The 20,711-nt window shown below is 38.4% G+C and overlaps 2 protein-coding genes and 1 pseudogene across 2 annotated transcripts; 1 reads left to right on the top strand and 2 right to left on the bottom strand.

Moving 5' to 3' along the window:
* Positions 1-488: 488 nt before the first annotated feature.
* ostc (oligosaccharyltransferase complex subunit) lies at positions 489-2,343 on the bottom strand. Its single transcript, XM_015006119.2, has 4 exons — positions 2,117-2,343; positions 1,253-1,346; positions 970-1,167; positions 489-846 (listed from the first exon to the last, which is right to left on the bottom strand). Exons 1-4 carry the CDS (start codon positions 2,253-2,255, stop codon positions 828-830), a joined length of 450 nt encoding a protein of 149 aa, XP_014861605.1. The 5' UTR covers positions 2,256-2,343; the 3' UTR covers positions 489-827.
* Positions 2,344-3,611: 1,268 nt separating this feature from the next.
* Positions 3,612-6,833, bottom strand: rpl34 (ribosomal protein L34). Its single transcript, XM_015006120.2, has 5 exons — positions 6,785-6,833; positions 6,318-6,389; positions 6,136-6,235; positions 4,014-4,117; positions 3,612-3,741 (listed from the first exon to the last, which is right to left on the bottom strand). The coding sequence occupies exons 2-5, from the start codon at positions 6,380-6,382 to the stop codon at positions 3,657-3,659; spliced, it is 354 nt and encodes a 117-aa protein (XP_014861606.1). The 5' UTR covers positions 6,383-6,389; positions 6,785-6,833; the 3' UTR covers positions 3,612-3,656.
* An 8,059-nt stretch (positions 6,834-14,892) lies between these two features.
* LOC148154085 (sodium/potassium/calcium exchanger 2 pseudogene) lies at positions 14,893-16,480 on the top strand (annotated as a pseudogene).
* The last annotated feature ends 4,231 nt before the right edge of the window (positions 16,481-20,711 follow it).

The following is a 20,711-nucleotide window of genomic DNA, read 5'->3' as shown; positions in this document are numbered from 1 at the left end:
GTGACAGTACACATCTGATGTAAATGCAAAAGGCTACTCAAAAGGTGCGTTTCAACATTTTCGGTCTATAATTGCACTGATGAACTGCGTTTCCTTTAATACGCTAGTTTCGAGTTTAATTTAATGACAGGTTAATGACCCACATAGAAATAATCCTGTTACTTATTGTCTCTTAGATTTAGAGATATCTTATCAAAGATCAAAACATGTTTTCTCTTTTGTATAACAGCCGTCATAATTCCATCTCTTGCTATAAAGGCAGGTGAATCTGTAATGTCACACAATTAGTTTCTGATCAAAACTGGGCTGTGATGATTGTACCAATTTAAAAATGTATCTTTGAGGCTCTATAAAAAATAACTTAAATATTGGTAGGGAGGTACAGCTATGACCCCAAGGTCAATCATAAAAATATAAAAAGCAAGTGTGACAATCTGACTAAATGAAGATTTAACCATATACCAAAACAGAAACTTTCCATTTCATGATCTTGTTCAACAATTTTAATACAAAAACTGACAAACACTTTCAGACACTCAACAAAATAACGCAAACGGTTCCAATTCTGTATTGAAATTGGTGGCTGCATCTCATAGACAGCTCCCTTTACACAATTTTTCTTAAAACACATGTGAATAGGCAGTAACATTTACACAAAGCCTAATGAAGAGGTTAAAAGTGTTGTTTTGGTGAGGGTGTTGGTCTGGTTGCATTTCTTGAGCAAAGTCGGTGCTTTCAGTCTTGATAGGTTAAGATTTGGATAAGCGTCACCTTTGTTTATAACTGATTCTATGATTCTGTTTGGTAAATTTCTGTTGTCCATGTTCTTAGCCCATGAGGTATCCTCTGAAAAGATAAGGAGTTGAATTAGCAAAGTCTGGCATGCAACACAGATTTTAAAATGCTTCTCATAGAAGAAGAAAAAAAAATGTAATGCCAACGGTAATTCAGAATTGAGCTTCAACTTACGGCAGCTTCATGCGCATGAAAACTCTGGCCATGAAGAAGCTGAGGAGGACACTGACAAAGCCGATGAAAAGCAGCAGGAAACGATTCAGTTTGGGAATGTTTGGAGCATTGGAGCGGTCCAGGATAATAAAGCCCAGGCCTCCCATGGTGAAGAGGAAACTGGAGGCCAGCCCTTCCATAATGTACTGCCCATTAACTCTGGAAAAGCAAGGAGTCAAAATAAGCTGTGAGAATATGTTAATTTTTTTTTTTTATGTGTTTAAGTTCTGAAAATTAGTGATACCTGTATGCCAGAAAGGCAACTGGTCGCTGGTGTCCATGCTCATCTGTCATTGAACCCACACTTGGAGGTTCTACAATAACGTCATAGATAATACCTGTAGGTGAAAGAAAAACACTTATAAACAAAATGCATGTATAATTAGTATGCAATAGCATTTGAATAACTATCTCAGAAGGTCTCTACGGAAATTTAAATAACACCTAGAACTAATAAAAATGTGTTTTTGATACAGAAATCAGACTGCTGATTATCCAGTTGTTAAGCAGACTGTCAAAGTTCAATGCTAAAGATATTTGCTGCACTCAAACACACAGCATTCACACCTCTCCAGGATATGGGCGGCTCCTAAAGCAATACCAGCTTCCTTAACCAGTCACAGGTATCCCAGGATGATCACCTCCATGCAATAATTAATGATGAAGGAGTCCCAAACAAGTACACCTTGTCCAATACATATTAAAGCTTTTCAGCATGTTCTGAAACTTTTCTTTTATTTGCCTTATCTTCTGATTCAATTTGTCTTACAAACTGAATTCCTGGGGTTTAAACATCAATATTTATCAAAATGAGCGCTTGTAATAAGTCTGAGGCTTTCAAATATACATTTTACTTCCGTTTTTATGGTATGTTCTATTGGTCAGTAAAAATAAAATGTACAAGCTAGCTTGTTTGTCGCACACAAAAAACAACAAAAAAGCTCTTATTGATTTAGCTTAAAGGTTAATCTACTTTAGCGACTACAAATACAACAAAAGCACATCTTATTGCAAATAAAACAAAACTATGAGAATTAAAACTGCTTTGATATACTGTGTTAATGAAGACCAGCTAGCCGTCTCTTAGCTTGTTGTTAGCTATTGTTACCTCCTGTGATGAGAAAGTAGGACACAATGACGACCGCATACACTGTCATAGCCGACGGCATGTGCAGCCATGACGGTTTCTTCAGTTTTATATTCGGACATTCGAGCACAGCAAACGGAAAACTGTATAAAGTCTCCATGGTGGAACAAAAAGTAGCTCGCTTCTCTCTAGCAGCGCTCCTTCCAGCCCAGGCTCGGCTACGTCTGCGCACTGACTTGGTTGACGTGTCCCGGAAGTACATGTGCTTCATTTTCTTTCTTTCTTGCGGCTTCAGCAATAAAAATCACTTTTTCAGAATAAAAAAAGAAAAACGTTGAATATTTAAAATAACATTATAATAACCTCCCTTCTACGTTACTTAAAAAAACGTCCATTAGTTTTTATTTCAGCAAGATTTACAATGTATTTATCCCAATGGAGATGTTTCAGAAACATTTGTATTCTTCCCATTAAAAAAACGGTTCAGCGGCCCATTACCTCTCACTTCAGGACTGAAGAGAATCGCAGTGTCGAAACAGTACAGGGCTTGAAAACTCCGGAAATTATAAGTACAATATTTCTAATTATAGCAAAATGTATTCTTAAATTGTGGTAACAAGTGGTTAAACTCCATACAACTCGTCTTGCATAAAAAGACATGCAAGCACATGTTGTCGAGAAGCCTTTAAAATACTCAAAAGGGGTCTCTACAGCATTTTGCTCATCTGAATTACTTTTAACATTTAGCATCAAGCAGTTGTACTATTGCGCTTACCATTTCTAGTTTCATGTTCAAGGTAGATAAAATCTTTTTCACAGCATCTTCTGTTCATGGTCTTAAAGTGTACAAATATTTTACAATCTTTTTTGCTTTTTCATTTACATCAAGGCTTTAATGTAAACAAATCTTTTTGCACTAATCAATATTTTGTTCATCAAAACAAATTATACAGATTTGGATGCATATCCCCCCATATGAATCGAGTTTTCATGGGAACGTGAAATTTGGAGTCCACTGGAGGGCAGTGTTAAGTTGCAGCTGGTATTTTATCTAATACACTAAAAACCACAAAGTAGAATTGCGATCAATATTTGTGACGATCCTAGAGACAACAAAAATAGGGGAGGCCTCCAGCTTGATGGAAAAGAAAAAAAATGTACATTGCCAATTTGAGTCAGCATATACACCAGTTTGCAATGTTTACAACTTAAGTAAACAAAATTCGAAGGATATTCTTATAGCCTATCCATGTTATTTATTTCATTTTTTTCAGCACTTCAAACCCTTTACCTTGCAAATGAACCTGGACCAGAATTTTCTCATAGAGGATTATGACTTCAGACCTGAACAGCCTTACAAAAAATTTACTTGGTTATTTTACAATTTTTCCACACAAGTTGAAAAGAAACTTAATGCAAGGATATTCATCAGTCAAAATGTTTTGTCTGTCCATTTGCCCAGAGGATGCTTAACCGATATATAACACAGGCAGAACAACCCACAACTTCAAACAGATTTGTTTGTCATTTCTTTTTTATTGTGGCAAAACAAATACAGAATTTACTTCGATTTCTGGCTCTGTGCTTGTGCCTTGAGCACCTTGACAACGATCTTCTGCTCCTCAATCAAGAAAGCACGCTTGATCCTGTGAATCACACCAAAAGAGAAGTTTTAACACATTACTCAGAAGAAACACAAAAATACGGATTATAGATTATTAAAGGGCAACACAAAAATTATTTGTCCATTTGCAGCACCCGATTATTAAATGGCAATTAAACAAAAAGCAAGGGGAGAAACGGCACTGAAAATCTTTCAACATCCATGACAGTTTTTAATAGAATTAGGTCTAAAATGGGCTTAAGCCCAAATTTTCAGCAAATAAAGGCCTGAAATTAAAATGAAGGCTTCTCGTACCTGTCACGTACACACTTTGCACACATGGATCCACCGTAGGCCCTGCTGACGTGCTTCTTGGTCTTGGAAAGCCTCATCAGAACCTGAGGTCTAACAGCGCGAATCTGTAACAAACATCAAGCATAGGTCGATTTTTATTTTCAAAATCTAAAAACAACAGATCCCTAAAAGTCTTAGCATAAGGAGCTTCGGTGTTAAGAACGTAAAAAATCAATACTGCAACATATTCACCACAGAATTGAAATACAAATGCAATAACCTCCAACGACACAGAACAGCACTAGCTCTGTTTTTCCTCCCATCAGCTGGGTGTGAAACTATTTTAGTTCTCCACATCAACGAAAACAAATGATAAATTAAATGCTGATCTACATTCTTACAGCGCTTTTTAATACTATATATATATATATATAACTAATACCAACATAATATTTTGAGTTTATGTTGTAAAAGGAGCCATTGTTGAGTCTGTCCCAGAGACAGAGATAATTTCATCACAAGTTTAAATAAATAGTACCCGTTAACTTCTGTTGTAGTTCATAAAACAAAAATTTAACATTGTGGCCTTATAATTAAAATTATAACTGTGTAATGTGTTTCACATTTTCATGCAAAAACAACTGCCCAAGACTTAAAAGTCTTATAATAAAGACATTTATTTATATGACAATATTAATGAGTGTGCACAGAAATTCATATTGTTCTTCCATACTGCTTGCATAAGAACATACAACAAATACTGGTTTTCATCTGTGCAGTGATGACAGGACAGATGATCAAGATAGATTTTTCTAATTAGAGTCCATTTGAAACTTCTTTGAACTCAAATGAAGAAAATTGTGTTGTTTCAAAAAGTCAGCAAAACATTGAATTGTGTGTTTGTTCTTTTTACGAACTAGGCACTAAATTAGAGAAAAACTACCTTATTTTTTAGGTGAATATTAAAAAAATTAGCAAACACTTAGAAAGTTTCCTATTAGTTTTATTTATTTTTTTTTTTACTTCCAATGTTGAATGATGCCATTATTTTAAAGGACAAAGTAAAACTACGATGCCCTCCAGAAATAACAGCACCCAAAGGTGAAATTCAACTTTCACTTTAGTATCTTTTTGTACACGTCAACAAGTTATTATGTGATATAATTTTCAACTGCAAACTGATGCATGAATGTGCAAAACAATCAGCAGCATAACATTACTACCAAGTTCCAGCAATTCCACATTAGAATAAAATAAAACTATTTTTACCTACTATCACAATAACGTTCCTCATAGTTAATACTGGCTTTAACAAATAAACTGCCCTTCTGGTAATACAGCAGATGAACTGAGACAACATGCTGCAGAAAGTCTTTAAAAAGATACATATATGTAGCACACCCTGAACTTTCATGTTAAATAAATCTACCGGCTTGTAACATTTTTCATTTGTAACAACAACAGCCTAAATGCTGAGTGCATTGTGCTCCAGACTGAAATCCAGCATCTAAAATCATTTAATCAAAGACAGTGGTCAAGTTTGCTTACTTTGGTCATCAGTACTCTTAAGCAGTCTTAATGCACAACAAGGTTAAACCATATGACCACAAAAGAAAGGTCAATGTTGATGTTTAAAGAGATTTTTATTTATTTTTTATGAGACCGAGTCAGTGTTTTACAGTAAAATATCAAACAATAAATCATGTTGGGAGATGCTTTGACATTTAGGAAACCTTGCATGAAAACTGCTGCTGAATGTTGCTGTTGGGGAAAAAGCTCCCATCGTCAGATGTGGCAGGGTAATGATAATATGCAGAAAACTTGACTCTTCGTGGAAAAGTTTTGGCTTAAAATAATACTTTTTTGTGGCTATTTTTGAAAATATCTGTGCTATTGAGAGCTGTAATAAGTGCATTCATAATTGATATACTACTTGAACATCTTTACATCCCCACATCGTAATGTTTAAGTAGGCTTAAAAGGAATAATTTTGGTCTTATGTTGTTCCAGCTATCAGCATAAGCAAATTCATCCTCCAAGTGATGAATATCTATAGCGGGAAAGATATATGGGGTATTTTAGATAATACTTCTCCCCTCCTTATCCATGAATAACTACTATGAATCTCAACAGCTGTACTTACTCCACGCAGTCTTCCAGGGCAGATGCCACATGCTGACTTGGGGGCTTTGCCAACCTTCTTGGTGTACAGGTAGACAATACGGTTACCAGGTGTCCGGGACCTGCAGACCAACAAGAAGCTTGGTTACTATACGGACTCGTTAAGTTGCGGGTGTACAAGCGTGGTAGAAAACTTTCACTTACAGTCTGGTCTTGTTAGAAGCAGTGTTGTAGGACAACCTGCGGCGGTAAGTCAGGCGTTGCACCATGTTGAAGCTGCGAGACAAATTTTATTTGAATGAGAAAGTCGTCGTAATGTTCATTCACGTTGTCAATAATCAATATATGATCGGCTTTAAGCTCTCTTGTCAAGTTTTAAACTCGGGTCATGTATGCAGTGGTACTTTTGACACCAATACTCGTTTTTATTATTACTCCACTACCCGGTTGCTCTATTTAGTCCCACACAGCGGCCTTATCCCGGCACAGAAAAGATGAGTAAAAACGTCTTCGTAATGCCATCTAATTTATAAAATCCTCGTTTCCCCGAGTATAAAAGCTTACTATGAGTCAAACGATATATTAAAATTGATTAAATTATCTTCTAAATCTGAGGATTAAGGTCGATTACAAATTTGTAATCATGCAGAAGAAAACAGGAGCCGCCATACCTGCTTTCGCCGTAACCGGAAGAGGAAGGAGTTAGGCGGATGTTTAAGGTTAAAGTTTCTGCCCCCTGCTGGTGAGTGTGTTTACTGTTTTTGGGCTAATAGCTTTTTACAGGAAAATTGCTACTTAAAGCAAGTTTTTATTTGCTTTACGAAGCCTTGAAACATTAATAGTACAAAATCCTTCTCCTACAACAGGGTTAAAAATATGTGTTACCTACAACTGGTCTGTTTTATTTACGATATTCTGCGATGAATTATTGTAATAATTTGTTTAAAAAGAAGGGTCATTGGCTGACTTTAAGACAAAACTTTATTTTATTCACATTGATACAGAATATAAGGACCTCATGTAAAAGTAGCCCCTATTGTCAAATTTGCGTTTTCAGAACTGCGGTGTCAGTAAAGGAGAAAGTGGCGCAATTTCTTTTTGCAACATAAAATCGGGACACCTGCCAGTAGATGGCGGTAGAGAGCCGACAGAATAGTTTTGTGAATAGGATATTTTTCATGTCTTGTCAGTATCCAGATGCTGATGTAAACTTCGTAGTAAAGACACACATTTATTCACTTGAAATAAACGTGCATCTCTTTGCTAGAAAGGTTTCACATTTAAAAGCCTTGCTGGACATATTACCTTGAGTTCAACTTTGTATACAATATAGTATGTTTATATGGAAACATTTAGAAATATGGACAAGTAAACGTTTTATTTTAATGATAGTTTTCTAAATAAATATATACATATTAATTCTCTGGTCTCTCTAGTTAAGGTTGTAAAAATGCAACGACAAAAGACATAGCTAAGAGTAATCAAACTACTAGTACAGTTTTTAAAATATCATTTTTCACAATATGGAAACTAATAAAAGATATCGATTATTTACTTTGACTCAATTTGCATTTTTGATCTAGGGCATTTAAAGCTTTCGGTGAATCTTGAAGCTTTTTTCCAAGTAAGCACATGTACATCGTCACAGAAATATTTTTCCATTACACATTCCCATCTTCTCTTGTTGCATTTTGCGAGTTAAGACATCTCTCGGTGGGTTTTAGTTGGACTGATTTTAAAACGGTGATCTTGACGTCATCTTACAAGAGAAAGCTGATAACGTGGAACTGGGCTCTCCAATACTGAATGTAGCCAGAACTCCTAATAGCCTCGACTTTGTTTTCGATTGTGTTGCACTGCCTTATGGAAGTTTTTACACCCCATAATGATCTGAACATTATGGAATGCATTCGTCTTCGGAGCCTCTTTGTCAAGACTTTGTAAGCTACTAATACTCTGATTTAATCTTTCCTGTCGCCTCAGGTGCATTTTTCGCCTTGGTCTTATAGTTGTGAAAGTAATAGTAAAAGGGTAATAGCAAAACGGGACTGAATACAAATGCATGGCATGGTTTTATCTGTAAAAAAAAAAAAAAAAAAAAAAAAGTATTCACACAAATAAATCTTTTTTTTTTTTTTTTTTATCTCCATTGATCTCAGAAGGCCAAAACGATCAGCGATGCTGTGATTAACTGCAGCTGCGTAGGGATCAGGCATCAACTGTTCTCCATGAGATTCAAGGTCTTTTGCAAAGACACTAGAGAAGCTGTCAGCCAAGACAAACAGAGGTTCAAGCAAAAAACAATCTGTAACATCTGCAGGCGGTCGCATTTTCTCAAGAAGTAATTATTCTTAAAGGGTACGCCTCCGTTTTAATTCCAGCTGTTAATCCAAAGAAATATCAATAAATTCATGATTTACGGTCGCAAGTTTTTATTTAAGCCGTCTAATGTCCCGTCGCTGAATTCCAGATTTATGCTTTTTTTTTTTTTTCTTATTTTCTTCAAAGAAAAGCCATTTCACCTAAAGTCCACTTGATTACACAAGCCTCTCTAACCTAGGACCCCTCCACCCCCCGCCCCCCTCCATACACACGTACACACACATCTCCTTGGGCCTCCTGTGTAATCTGCTGAGATTTAAACCTGCTGCTTCTGTTTAATAAATCCACTGCGATTAAAATAGGATTACAGCTCCACTTTTGCCTTGCCAATGTCATCATCTCACGAAACATTTTTTTGTACTTCTTTGCCGCCCCTCCCTTTCCTCCTGCTCTTGTTTGGGTTTTTGCCCACGCTTATACTGCCGTCTCCATCCTTCCCATCCCAGACGGACAGAGGGGCAAAACACATGGAGACAGACTTTGAGCTTCTTCCCTCCCTCTCCGTTAAAAACTCATCCCTGTAGCCGTGCAGGTCGGCCCATCTGTGTTGCTGTTGACTTATGGATTAACCTCATAATGCAGCACATATCCTGCATCAGTGCTACACCGCTTCAGATGAGACTTCTCCATGACAGATAACAATCAGCATATGGAAACTCCATTTCTGTAGTAAGGTCCTTTCAATTTGGGCATTTGAAAAGGTGCTGATAATGCTGAAAACTGCTTATTTTAATAGTTCAAACACAGAATACACCTGTCCACATGGTCAGTTGAAGTGGAACTAACTAGCTGGATGGACAGCCACGTAGATATGTAAAGACGCTGAACTACTTCAGAAAGTTTAGTGAATTTGCTGTCCATAAAGACAACATGCACAGCTAACAAGGCGGTGGCAGCATCATGCTGGGGTGATGCTTGTGTCTGTTTGTTCAGCAGAGACAGTGAGGTTGGTCAGGGCTGACTGGAGGATGAATGAAGCTAAATATGAAAAGAAAATCTCTTAGAGGCCTGAGACTAGGGTGACGGTCTACCATTTTGGTCAAATCATATTAATGTGTTAGAATGGCCTAGTCAAAACGTTTTTCATGGCAATGAAGTTTATCTAGGATTTGTCATTCAGATATTTGTTTCCCTCATCATCTAAAAGGCCAGAAAGGCCTTTTAATATAAATCACTTTTTTTTGTTTGTTGACAGAACAGAGTTCTGGTTTAATTGATTCCAACTATCCTCTTCATTGGAAAAAAAAAAAAAAAAAAAAAAAACTTGCTTCATTATTGCCACCCTATTTACATCCCACTGCTTGTACCTCACTGCTGACAAATCCACACAACTATGCGGGGCACAAAGGCTCGGATTTAGCTGCTGGGCCAAAGTTAGGGTGGGCCGGGTAGGGGGAGGGCAGGGCCAGCATGGAAATTTCTGTTGCTTTTGCCACACCACAGATTATAGACGAATCAAAAGAACTGCCACCATCGCCCCGTCAACCCGCCACCCGGCCACCCCCCCCTTCTGCTCTCCCCTGGTGCAGCGTACATGACCAATGACCAGTCATCACTTTTATGCAGCAAATGCAGCCAGCTCAGGACAAGCCTGTAATGTTTGGTAGAGGAGAGGCTTGTCCGTGCACAGTGGGCCCATTGTTGCAAAATAGCTGACAGCTTGGATCTGATCTCATTTGATAGGCAAAAGTATTGACAGATCTAATTTGAACAGCTTGTGGGGGACTTTTTGATGCTGATGCGTCCTGATTAGACAAGCTTCTACAGAGAAACATCATTAAAAAGATGGAAGGGGACGTGCGAAGGCCCGTTTGTGTCACCTGCTCTATTTGTATTATGCACTGCTCGCTAAAGATGCAATAACATATTGCATATATAGTCGCATTCAGTAAATTAGAATATGTGGATCGACGAGGCTCATTTGTCAGATTCAAAGTAGCTTTTGAAAACAGAAGCCATTAAGTATGATGGTAAGGTTTCAAACATACTCTGATACATTACGCTGACATTTCTGTACTGGTCTGATGTAATATGCTCAGCTTAAGTGTTCCGTTTTCACTAACTGCAAGCGGAAAATCGTCGCAATTAGGAGAAGTTAAGGTTTGGAAACATCAGTTTGTGTTTTGAAATTAATCTCTTTCATTTGTGTCACAAAGTGAATTGAGTAACTGAAACAAATGAGCTTTTCAATAGTATTTACTGTATATATCAGATTATTCTGATATAATGAGAAAAACCTGTGCAACGTGCAGCATGACCTACGAAAATTAAAAACACAAGATCCATGAAGCATCCCACCAGAATGCAGTACAGGAAAGTGTAGGCGCTCCCAAACATCAGAGTAGTGACTGATAAAATGGCATGAAGCAAGTTGATGCTTTCGACCTTCATGTTTCCTGTTAGGTAACAAGAAATAGCTGTGGAGTGAAACAGAAAAGCACAGAAGGCGAGAATCAATAAGGTCAGCGACATGTGATTTATTATTCGGCACCAGGCCATTACTGTCACACAGACAGTGTGTAAACATTGCATGCCTGCTTCCCTCTAACGGAGTTTAACCTGCCTGGTGCTAAGTGGTTGAGGTTTTATGCGACGTGACAGGGGAAACATGCAGCTCGGGGCGCCGTTAAGGCTTTATGCAGTATCGCATCCATTCATTTCGTCTCTCTATCCGTCTGTTTATCCCCTCATCCATCCTGACTGTTTGGCTGTCAGATAAAAGCTTGATATATGCATATTGAAGCAACTGTGACCTTTTTCGACTCGTGTTTAAATACATCAAAATTAGTTCAACATTTATGGAAATGTGCTTATTCTGTAAGAGGCTGTAGACAGTAGCATAGCTCCCAAAAATAATTTCCTAAAAAATGTTATGGAATGACCAAAATATACTCCCATGTAACATATATACCTGCCAGAATGCATATGTTATACTCACAACCTCACCTCCCCGCCCCGAAAAAAACATAAACTAGGAGCATATGAATCACACTTGAAGCAAAGTTTCTATTAATATTACAGCTTCAGAAGAAAACTACATAAGATGGGATGTGAAGCAATGGCAGCTCTTACACTGGCAAAACAGCATTGTAATAGATCATCTAAAAAAATACCAGCATTCATTGCAATTTTGATTCAATACCTTTCTAACTTCCTGCTGCAGTGGATTGTGCTGCAGTGCTAATGTTAGCCTATTTAAACTCAAACAACAAGGGGAGACGTTTTTAGATGAAAATACAAACTGATGAGTTGTTGATTGCTACTTGTATAAAGTTGCTACTGAGATGAGATGCTGTATCCTTCAGCTGCCATAAAAGGGGTTAGGTGGTACTTAGAGGCCTTAAGAGTGCTAAAAAAGAAAAAAAAAGTATTCAAAAGTCTTTGAATAGTAACTGTTTGCATGTTTTCATAATATTTTTTTTTTCAATAGGCTATGTATTAATTGCAGCCAAATATTCTTGTAGGTGACAAGCGTCAGTGTTCGCTATACAACACTATTCACTATTATCCCTCGCTTTTATACAGTGATTAGGTAGACTGGAAAGTCAGATACAATTTGGTGCAATTTGCTTAATTCAAAGGGTGAGAATGAAATATAAAAGTGATCAACTTCATAAATCTGCGTTTAGCTTTAAGAAATGGAGCCCCAGCTTGCAGGTAACCTTGAAATGACCCAAGGCGTGCAGTCGGAGCGCTGAGCTGGAGCGCATCCACCTGTTCCGTCATCAGAGGAACGGGGTGGGGGATGGGGGGGGGGGGAGGAAGCTGCTGCCTTTGCTGTGTAACCACGGCAACTCCTCCCTCTAAACTGAAACATCACCAAAGCCTCCTCTGCGTGAACCAAACAAGGGGAGGGACGCAGCCTGCCGCCTTACCTGGCTTCTATTAACCTGTTATTAATAAGCCAGGCAGATCACGTGGTCGGCCAAGCCGAGAGCACCATCCACCGTTTTCAACAACTAGAGGTGATTTCTCTGCGCTCATCACCGTGAAGGATGCTGCTGATCCCGCTGCTGTGAGGCTCTCTCTCTCTCTCTCTCTCTCTCTCTCTCTCTCTCTCTCTCTCTCTCTCTCTCTCTCTCTCTGTGTGTGTGTGTGTGTCTGTTTACAGAGCTCCTCCTCTATCGTCAGCGAGTGGTCACATTTTTTTTTTTTTTTTGGCTCAATGAGAGCAAGAGGGCACCGGAGAGGATTTCCTAATCTCAACGTGCAGCCGAGCCGTGCGCCTGTTTTTCTCTCGCCTGTGTCAAAGGTAAGGCATGACTCTGGGTGCGCGTCATGCGCCTCGCCAGAAACAGGGGACACGGATAATGTTGGGCTCTTTATGTTGAGGGGGGAGGAGGGGAGGAAAAGGAGGTGGAAAGGATGGTTAGTGGTTTAAGCGGAAAGGGCGAAACTCAAGGGCAGACAGGGAGTGGAGAGAGGGGAGGGAAAAAGAAAGAGTTCAGCTGTGAAGGCAGCAAGCGTCTCTTAAGAAGTCAAACAGTGCGGACAGGACGCGTGTGTGCCGGTTGTTTATCCTCCTTTACCTGCGAAGCGTCACATTATTGTGTTGTGTTTTTTTTTTGTGTGTGTGTTTTTTACAGACTGCAATCAAGTCATGTCTGTGAACCGCGGGCGTCGTATTTCATTGTGTATGTTTTTCTGGTAAAAGCAGCAAATATGACCCTTTTGCTCTTAAATTGTTGCGTGATCCCTTCATTCAGTCATGATCATGATGATGCATGATAAGTTTCACTCTTTGCACCGTATGCAGTTATTTTGCCGACTCGTAAATGTGAATCCCGGCTGATTTTGAAGAGCAATCTTTCAGTTGGGCTTCCGAATGAGGATGCTCATGGTCGTCCTGTGGTTAAACGATATCAATTCTTGTTTAGTTTTGTTATAATATCCCTGTACTTTGGTTGTCTTAACTCTTTTTTTTAGATTTGTCTTACAGAACAATAATCATATGCATTAAATAAACTCAGTTATTGTTTGCAAGAGTTTCAGTTCAGTGTTGTCCCCGGGGATAATATTTCAGGTAGTTGCTCAAATCAGTCTACTTTTTCTGTCTCCTTCTACATTTAGATTTGTACTATGAAGCTCAGCTTTTATGTTTTTTTTTTTCAGCTTCTTTTCTTTGTTTTTTCCCCCCTGCTTTACTCACAACTCCTCTATGTCTGTCTGATTTCCAGCTGTTTCAGCAGACACTCTTTATCCTATTTTAGTCCAGAAAAATGCATTTTAAATGTCCTGTTCAAATGGAAGCGAAACAAGGAAACTGACATATTAACGGCAAGAACTTTTCAGCTCCGTTTAGATGTTAATTTATTGCATATGAGTGTTGTTCTGTCTGGCTTAGACATCAGTAGAGGTATTTATACTGATCAGGCATTGCATTATGGTGAGCGCTGGCACCCTAAGTAGTCTGCGGCTATGCAACAAACTGCAATGCACTGTGAATATGGAAACTTCTATCAGATCCACCAATAACTGATTTAGCAAGCTGAGTTACAGTCGCTTGTCTGTTGGTTTAGACCACACATGCTTTAAAGAACCTCGGTTGTCCGTGACCCTCTCAGCGGTTCAGCCTGGTGTTTTCCTCTGATCCACTTTTGAGAGTTACTGACTCCTGAAGACTGGTAACAATTCACAAAAGATGCAGTACTGAAGACAGTCTGATAAGATTTTTGCATGTGCTGTATGAAAAAAAAAAAATGTGATAATAAAGTCAAGCTAAAATATGTGTTAGATCAGTGACAATAACCAACGTTTTTCTTTCTTTTTTCAAAATACTGGAAATCAGTTTTTTATCGTTTTCTTCAAATTTAGAAGTTTACATATGCTACGACTGCTATGTCTTTAAACCTTTTGGGAAAGCCCAAACTGTGACGTCATAGCTCCATAAGCTTCTGATCGGTACGTTGGGCACATCCGTAGATATGTTTTAAGGCAACAACCTGAAACATAATCCTTACATCCCATCTTGGAAAAATAAAAAATAAATCAGGAAGGTAATTTTGAACCTCCCGAAGGTGTCACGTTTGTTCAGTGAATTAAATTCAGGCATTATCAACATCCAATCAATGTAGTTTTTAGCAAGTAGAGACATTTTGTTTCCTAGAAATACATCGCCAGGAGTAGGTCAAAATTTCAGCAAACCTTTGTGAGAACTCTATAGAATGATACAGACATGAAACTTGTTTCTACTATTTAGAAATGAGTGCATCAAATACAGAGGACATTTGTGTAAACTTCTCAATTTGAAGAAATTCTGACTTCAACTGTATTCCCAACAGGTGCAATAATTGAAATATAAGTGGTCTAATTTCCTGCATATGCCATTGGTCATGATGTTGGACCTGAATAAAGGCAATCTTGTAACCTTTCTGTCATATTTCCTCTTTGTTTAGACAGAGGCCAAGAATATCTTTTCAACTGAATTTGGCTTGGCGTGTTGACTTTCCTCCTCATCAAGTTGTGTAATTCTTTTTCTATTCTTTCAACGTTATCTAGTGAAGGCTGATATGATGACATCCCTTGGGAAACTGGATCCCGGACAGCGCTGACAACCTTCTCATCTTATTTGAATCCGAGGGAAATACAATGTTTAACTCCCCAAAGTTCCTAACCACCTGTTAAGAGCGAGGACACTGAGAGCTGCACCATCATGGCTTCAGATCAGCCCAGCGTGGACTGTTCGGAGAAGAGATTTGCAGAAGCCGCTGGCTGCAAGCAGCTGGGACGGAGATATTTGCGGAAAAAGCTCCGGCCTGTTCGGGTTTTGGGGTTGGTCTTCAGCCTGGTGGCTTTAAGTGCCGTCTCCGTCAGTGCCTTGAGCAGGAGATCAGATGGGCTCAGCGAGCCATCGCTCCCCCAGGTGGATCTTCAGCAGTCAGCCCCACACAGGACCCTACTTTCCACCCCACACCAGGGGGACCCAAATGTGTTCGTTGACATGCCCATAGCCATGAAGTCCACAGCAGATGACAATGAGACACAGGGGGAGTACCCACAGGACCTTTTTACCCTGGAGGAGAGGCGACAAGGAGCAGTGGTCCTCCATATGTTTGGCATGATCTACATGTTCATTGCCTTAGCCATCGTGTGCGACGAGTTTTTTGTTCCAGCGCTGACGGTAATCACAGAGAAGCTCTCCATCTCAGATGACGTGGCAGGTGCCACCTTCATGGCGGCCGGCGGTTCGGCCCCGGAGCTCTTCACCTCCATCATCGGAGTCTTCATCTCTCACAGCAACGTGGGCATCGGCACCATTGTAGGCTCGGCCGTCTTCAACATCCTGTTCGTCATCGGGATGTGCGCCATCTTCTCCAAGGAGATCCTCAACCTGACGTGGTGGCCGCTCTTCCGCGACGTGTCTTTCTACATCCTGGATCTGATCATGCTCATCATCTTCTTCTTGGATAACATCATCACCATCTGGGAAAGTATCACACTGCTCTCCGCCTACGCTGCCTATGTGATCTTCATGAAGTTCAACAGCACGGTGGAGGGCTTCGTCAAGGGTTGCATGCACAAGAACCAAGTGGTGGAAGTAGAGGTACAACCCAAGGTGAGTTGAAAATACAGTTTTTATTTAAAAAGCTTCATGTTTTTTAAATGAAGCTTCATGTTTTTTTTTTTTTTGTACCTTTGTAGTTTGCTGACATGGCATGTTTCCTACTGAGCTTACGAGATACAATCGAATTAAGCCCCATCTGAGATTTATACATTTTTATAACTATTCATCTTCATTATTGGCAAAAATACTAAATTATAAATTGAAATAAACTGATGCGTAATGTTGAGCTACAAAATTACGGCAATGTGTAAGTATGCGACGAGTGTACCAACTGGCAAACTGACCCCTTTAAACATTTTATGTACCTAGTCTGACACAGGCTTTTGCTAAATAAATAACACAGTCGGCCGTTTAGAAGATCTGAGCGCATCTCTCAGATCTCCTCTGCCAGATCAGGCAGTGTGTATGAGCCACTGAAAAACACGTCCGTTGCTCATATCACTTCCCTCATTACTTTTGAAACACCAGAAAGTCGAGAAAGGAGTGCTGTCACCAGCTGAACAGGCCATTTCACATCAGTGATTGCCTCTACACTGCTGTGAAGAGCTGACAAACAGCGTTCCGCTGCGAGATTAATAAAACGCGGCGAAATGTGTAATTCTGGGTTAAGCTCTACACTTTATGTCTCAGTCTGACAAACAAATCCCTTAGAAAATCTGAGGGCTGACTTTAACCCCATCAGTTTAAGATTTTCCTCAAAGCTTGTTTGTCGAGGTCAGTCTTATTGTCTGAGATTTTTCCCTTTATTTTGTGTGTGTGAAAATTGACTCCTGCTCTGCGTTTCACTCCTTGCTTGATGAAAGAGAAGGTCAGGAAAATCTTGACGCTGTCGGCCAGAAATAGCATCATTCTGTTACTTCAGCTGACACAGACCTCCTCAATGACACTCGAGGGCAAAAGACACCGCAGCGCAATTTGATACTGGTGCGGAGATTATCCTCACGGATTTTCCTTTGTGACAAGAGATGGAAATTAAATTTTCAGAAAGTTGTATTTCAGAACTGTCATTAAATTGGGATTTATTCTAAGTACGTGACAGATTGTTTCGTATATATATATATATATATATATATATATATATATATATATATATATATATATAAAAACACCAGGTTACACAATGTTTGAAAAACCCTCTGGAGGAAGCCAATAGCACCATAAGGTGCACAGCCCTGTCAGTTTTACCTTTATGCCCTGTTATTTTGATTTGAAATACAAAGAGAGAGAGAGACTGTTAGAGATGACCTTGAAATGCAATGCATGCTGGGAGTTTTTGCAAAGGAAGCATCCGAGGACTACTCTTAAATCACTAGCACTTTATATTGTTTAATAAACACATGGCCTTAAGTTTCAGCATTGCTTATTTGACTTAAAAGTACATAACTGAATGCAAAACAAGAGTTTATATTTTTCATTTAATCAGATATAGACTATAGTTAACCTCTTTAAACATATTGTCCTTGCTTCGAAGGTCAATTAAACCACAGTGACACAAATATTATTAGAAAACAATTTAAGCACTGGTTTTTAATCAAGCTTTGACACTTTGGGGGCACAAGTGTTATTTTGAGAATTCATTGATAATAGCTGATGTAAGTTTGTTTCTGGATGTGCAAATTTGTACCACGGTGATTGAGTGGGAGAAGACAGTAAGGACAAAGATGTGTTAGAGTATTAAAAGACAAATTCCAACAAAAGCCTGAAGGATTCCTTCTTCTGAACCAGAGTTATGCTTTTAGGTATTTCACATTACTTTAAATTCACTCTTAATTAATTGTTCTTGGCATGTTTTAGTCTCCTGATTATGTATTCAATCTATCTGTTGTTTTAGGCCGGACTGATTATCCAACATAGACTCTAGTGATTTTAGTATAAAATATTAAAATAGTTTGAATTTGTAGTGGACTGTCTTCAACTCCCCAAAAGTCAGAAATGACACTGAAGTGACAATGACCTCCCCGTTTCTTCCTATTATTGATCAACGTGGGCGTCAGTGTTTCCTGGGTTGTTCTTAAACGTTCTACCTAATCACGCTTCATCTGAGGCTGACAGTTTGGGTCCGACAATTGGACCTCAGACAGAACTGGCTTTTTCAGGAAAACGGTGTTCCCAAACACTTATTAGCACTTGTTTTGAAATGTTTTTTTTTTTCTTTTTCTAATTATCCTGACCCTATTCCTTTTGAAGGTTTGCCATCGATGCTTAAGATTTTGCCAGCAAACCAAACATTTTAAATAAATTTAAGAAGACATGTTGAATAGCTAGAATTTTGTCAGAAGATTTTGATGAATACAAAAGCATTTGTTTGAGGTTAAAATTGTTGGTGTTTGTTCATATTAGAACCTGTGGTTATAATTTTACCCTATGTGGATTAGAAACAATCCACTATAAATCTAAATGTTCCTTTTAAAACATATTGCAAATGTATTTCACTCACAAACAATGATTAAACGTCCAACATTAATAATAATAATAATAATAATAATAATAATAAAAAAAGAACGTGATGGTCATTGTGAGTGTATGTAAAGCTCTCCCTTAAACTGTGATTAAATTATAAAGTACATCGTTGTCTGAGGTTTTATAATGCATCATGATAATTGTATTCTGTCTGCGACTGGTGAGCCTATTGCTGAGTCTGTAGGTTTCCCGCTTGGTAATTGCCAAATGTATTCTTAGCATATGTACCATTTTAAAAAATTATCCAGTCATACACTTGGACAGCAGTGGGATGTTTTGCAGTCGTAAGTCATTAGCTGGGTTTTGTACTGCGCGACTGCCGCCTTTAATCTCATTACATAACGACTTGTGCTGCTTACTCTTCTGACATGCAGTTTTTGATGTGTAAAAATTCTCTCTTTTCCTTGTCAGACTGAAAAAGATAAAATTGTTTCCAGTTTGTCTTTTACAAAATGAGACCCTGGTTTCCAGGTAAACTGTTAGACTTTGAAAGTGATGTTGCTTCTCGCTCTTTTTTACCGAAAGACTGATGCATGACGTTCAGTAAAGAACTTACAGACCCGTCATCATGTCTGAGTTACCTGCAGCAGCAGCAGCAGCAGCTGTAACATTCAGGCTATTGTTTTGCCTCATCAAAAGACATCAACAAAAATCCAGTTAATACTTCCACATGCTTCATAACACCATGCATCTAGACCAAGTATCAACAACAAACTGCATATGGATTGTTTCACACTCTCTCCATTAGGTTAATCTTAGCTGCAAAAATAAACTTGCAGTGTAGTGCAATCCATAGCGACCAGTCAATGACTCAGTCAGATGGAGGTGGAAAATGAACTGTGCTTTCGCTACTGTTTTTATTGCAAAGGTCAAAAGAAAGGAAACCCGAGCAAATGTTATTTGCTTACATTTCTTCATATTTTCCATTTTATTTCTTTGTTCATTTTCATCATATTGTGGCTATTCAGCAGCAAATTGCTGATCTGTCGTAGATATTTCACATGCAAGTCCTTTAGGATGAAATCTAAAAAGCAATTTAAAAAGCTAATATAAATAGAGGCATTAAGATAGAAAATACACCAAAGAACCAATAAAAATTAAAAATGTTTTAATCAGAGAAATAAAATCAAATAAAATGAATTGAAATTTAATTTAAGCAGAGCTTGGAAACAGGAGCTTTCAGAAGCATCTGAAGAAAGATTTATTAAGACAACCTGATAATTTTAGGAGTCTAGCATGGCTTCGTGATTTATTTAGAATAATAACTTAGAAGTAACATTTATAGTATTTGTGCAAAATATTTATTTAGCGATTTTGCCTGCAACAGTTTAAATAAAACAACTGAGCAAACTAATAACGTCTAAAGTGTTAAAAATGTGGAGATGTTTTAGCTGTTCAGTATTTGTGGATTCACCTGTATGTGAATTTTTCTGTGGAGTGCAACTCCAAATTATTTCTGGAAAATTTGCCAATTTAGAGGGGTTTTGGTTGAGCAAAGTAGATTTTTAGAAAGAAAATATAGCTGTGAAGCTGAAACCTATTTGCAAAGCTATTTCACACGCTATTGTGTAGCATTTGAAAGGAGACAATCCAGGATTGCCATTTGTTTTTCTTGCTGCTGATTGGCTGTACCCCCCAAAAATAGAGCTGGGGAAGATTGCGGATGTTAGCTTGTGCTATAGTGCCAAGACGGTTTCCACTGTGCATATTAATTCATATTTGGGTGTATTTGGGAATTGAACTAATAAAATAGACACTTATAAGTGCTTTTAGATGGGTTTTTCCCCATAGTCACAGATTTCCGGTATTCGCGAGCAGTTGTGGTCCATAACCCCGTCCACTGTATACTGTCTCAACCTGTTGAGCTGCACAGCTCACAGTTCCTAGCATAGTAATGTTATCATCTCTGTACTACTGAGTTTATTTCCTTTTGCTGTCAATAGCTTCCTATTATGAATGCTTTAAGTTAACTTGGAAGCCAGATAAAGATAACAGATAGCCGAGTCGGAAAAATAAGCTGCGTCTTGAAATGTTGCTGTGCAGTGCAGCTGATAAGCTATAACTGCAACAGTTATGGATTTTGTAAACCTTGAAATACATCAAGACTTCATTGAGACTATAATTCGTTTGCTTGGATAGTCTTCTTCATTCTCTTAGTCACAAGTCAGTCAAAACGCGCACATCCTTTTTGT

The sequence above is a fragment of the Poecilia mexicana genome, unplaced genomic scaffold (genome assembly GCF_051168715.1).
Source record: "Poecilia mexicana isolate PSO_F unplaced genomic scaffold, ASM5116871v1 scaffold_18, whole genome shotgun sequence".
Taxonomy (NCBI): Eukaryota; Metazoa; Chordata; class Actinopteri; order Cyprinodontiformes; family Poeciliidae; genus Poecilia; species Poecilia mexicana.
The sequence above is the reverse complement of the archived record's forward strand: the minus strand, read 5'-3'. Positions and strand labels throughout refer to the sequence as shown.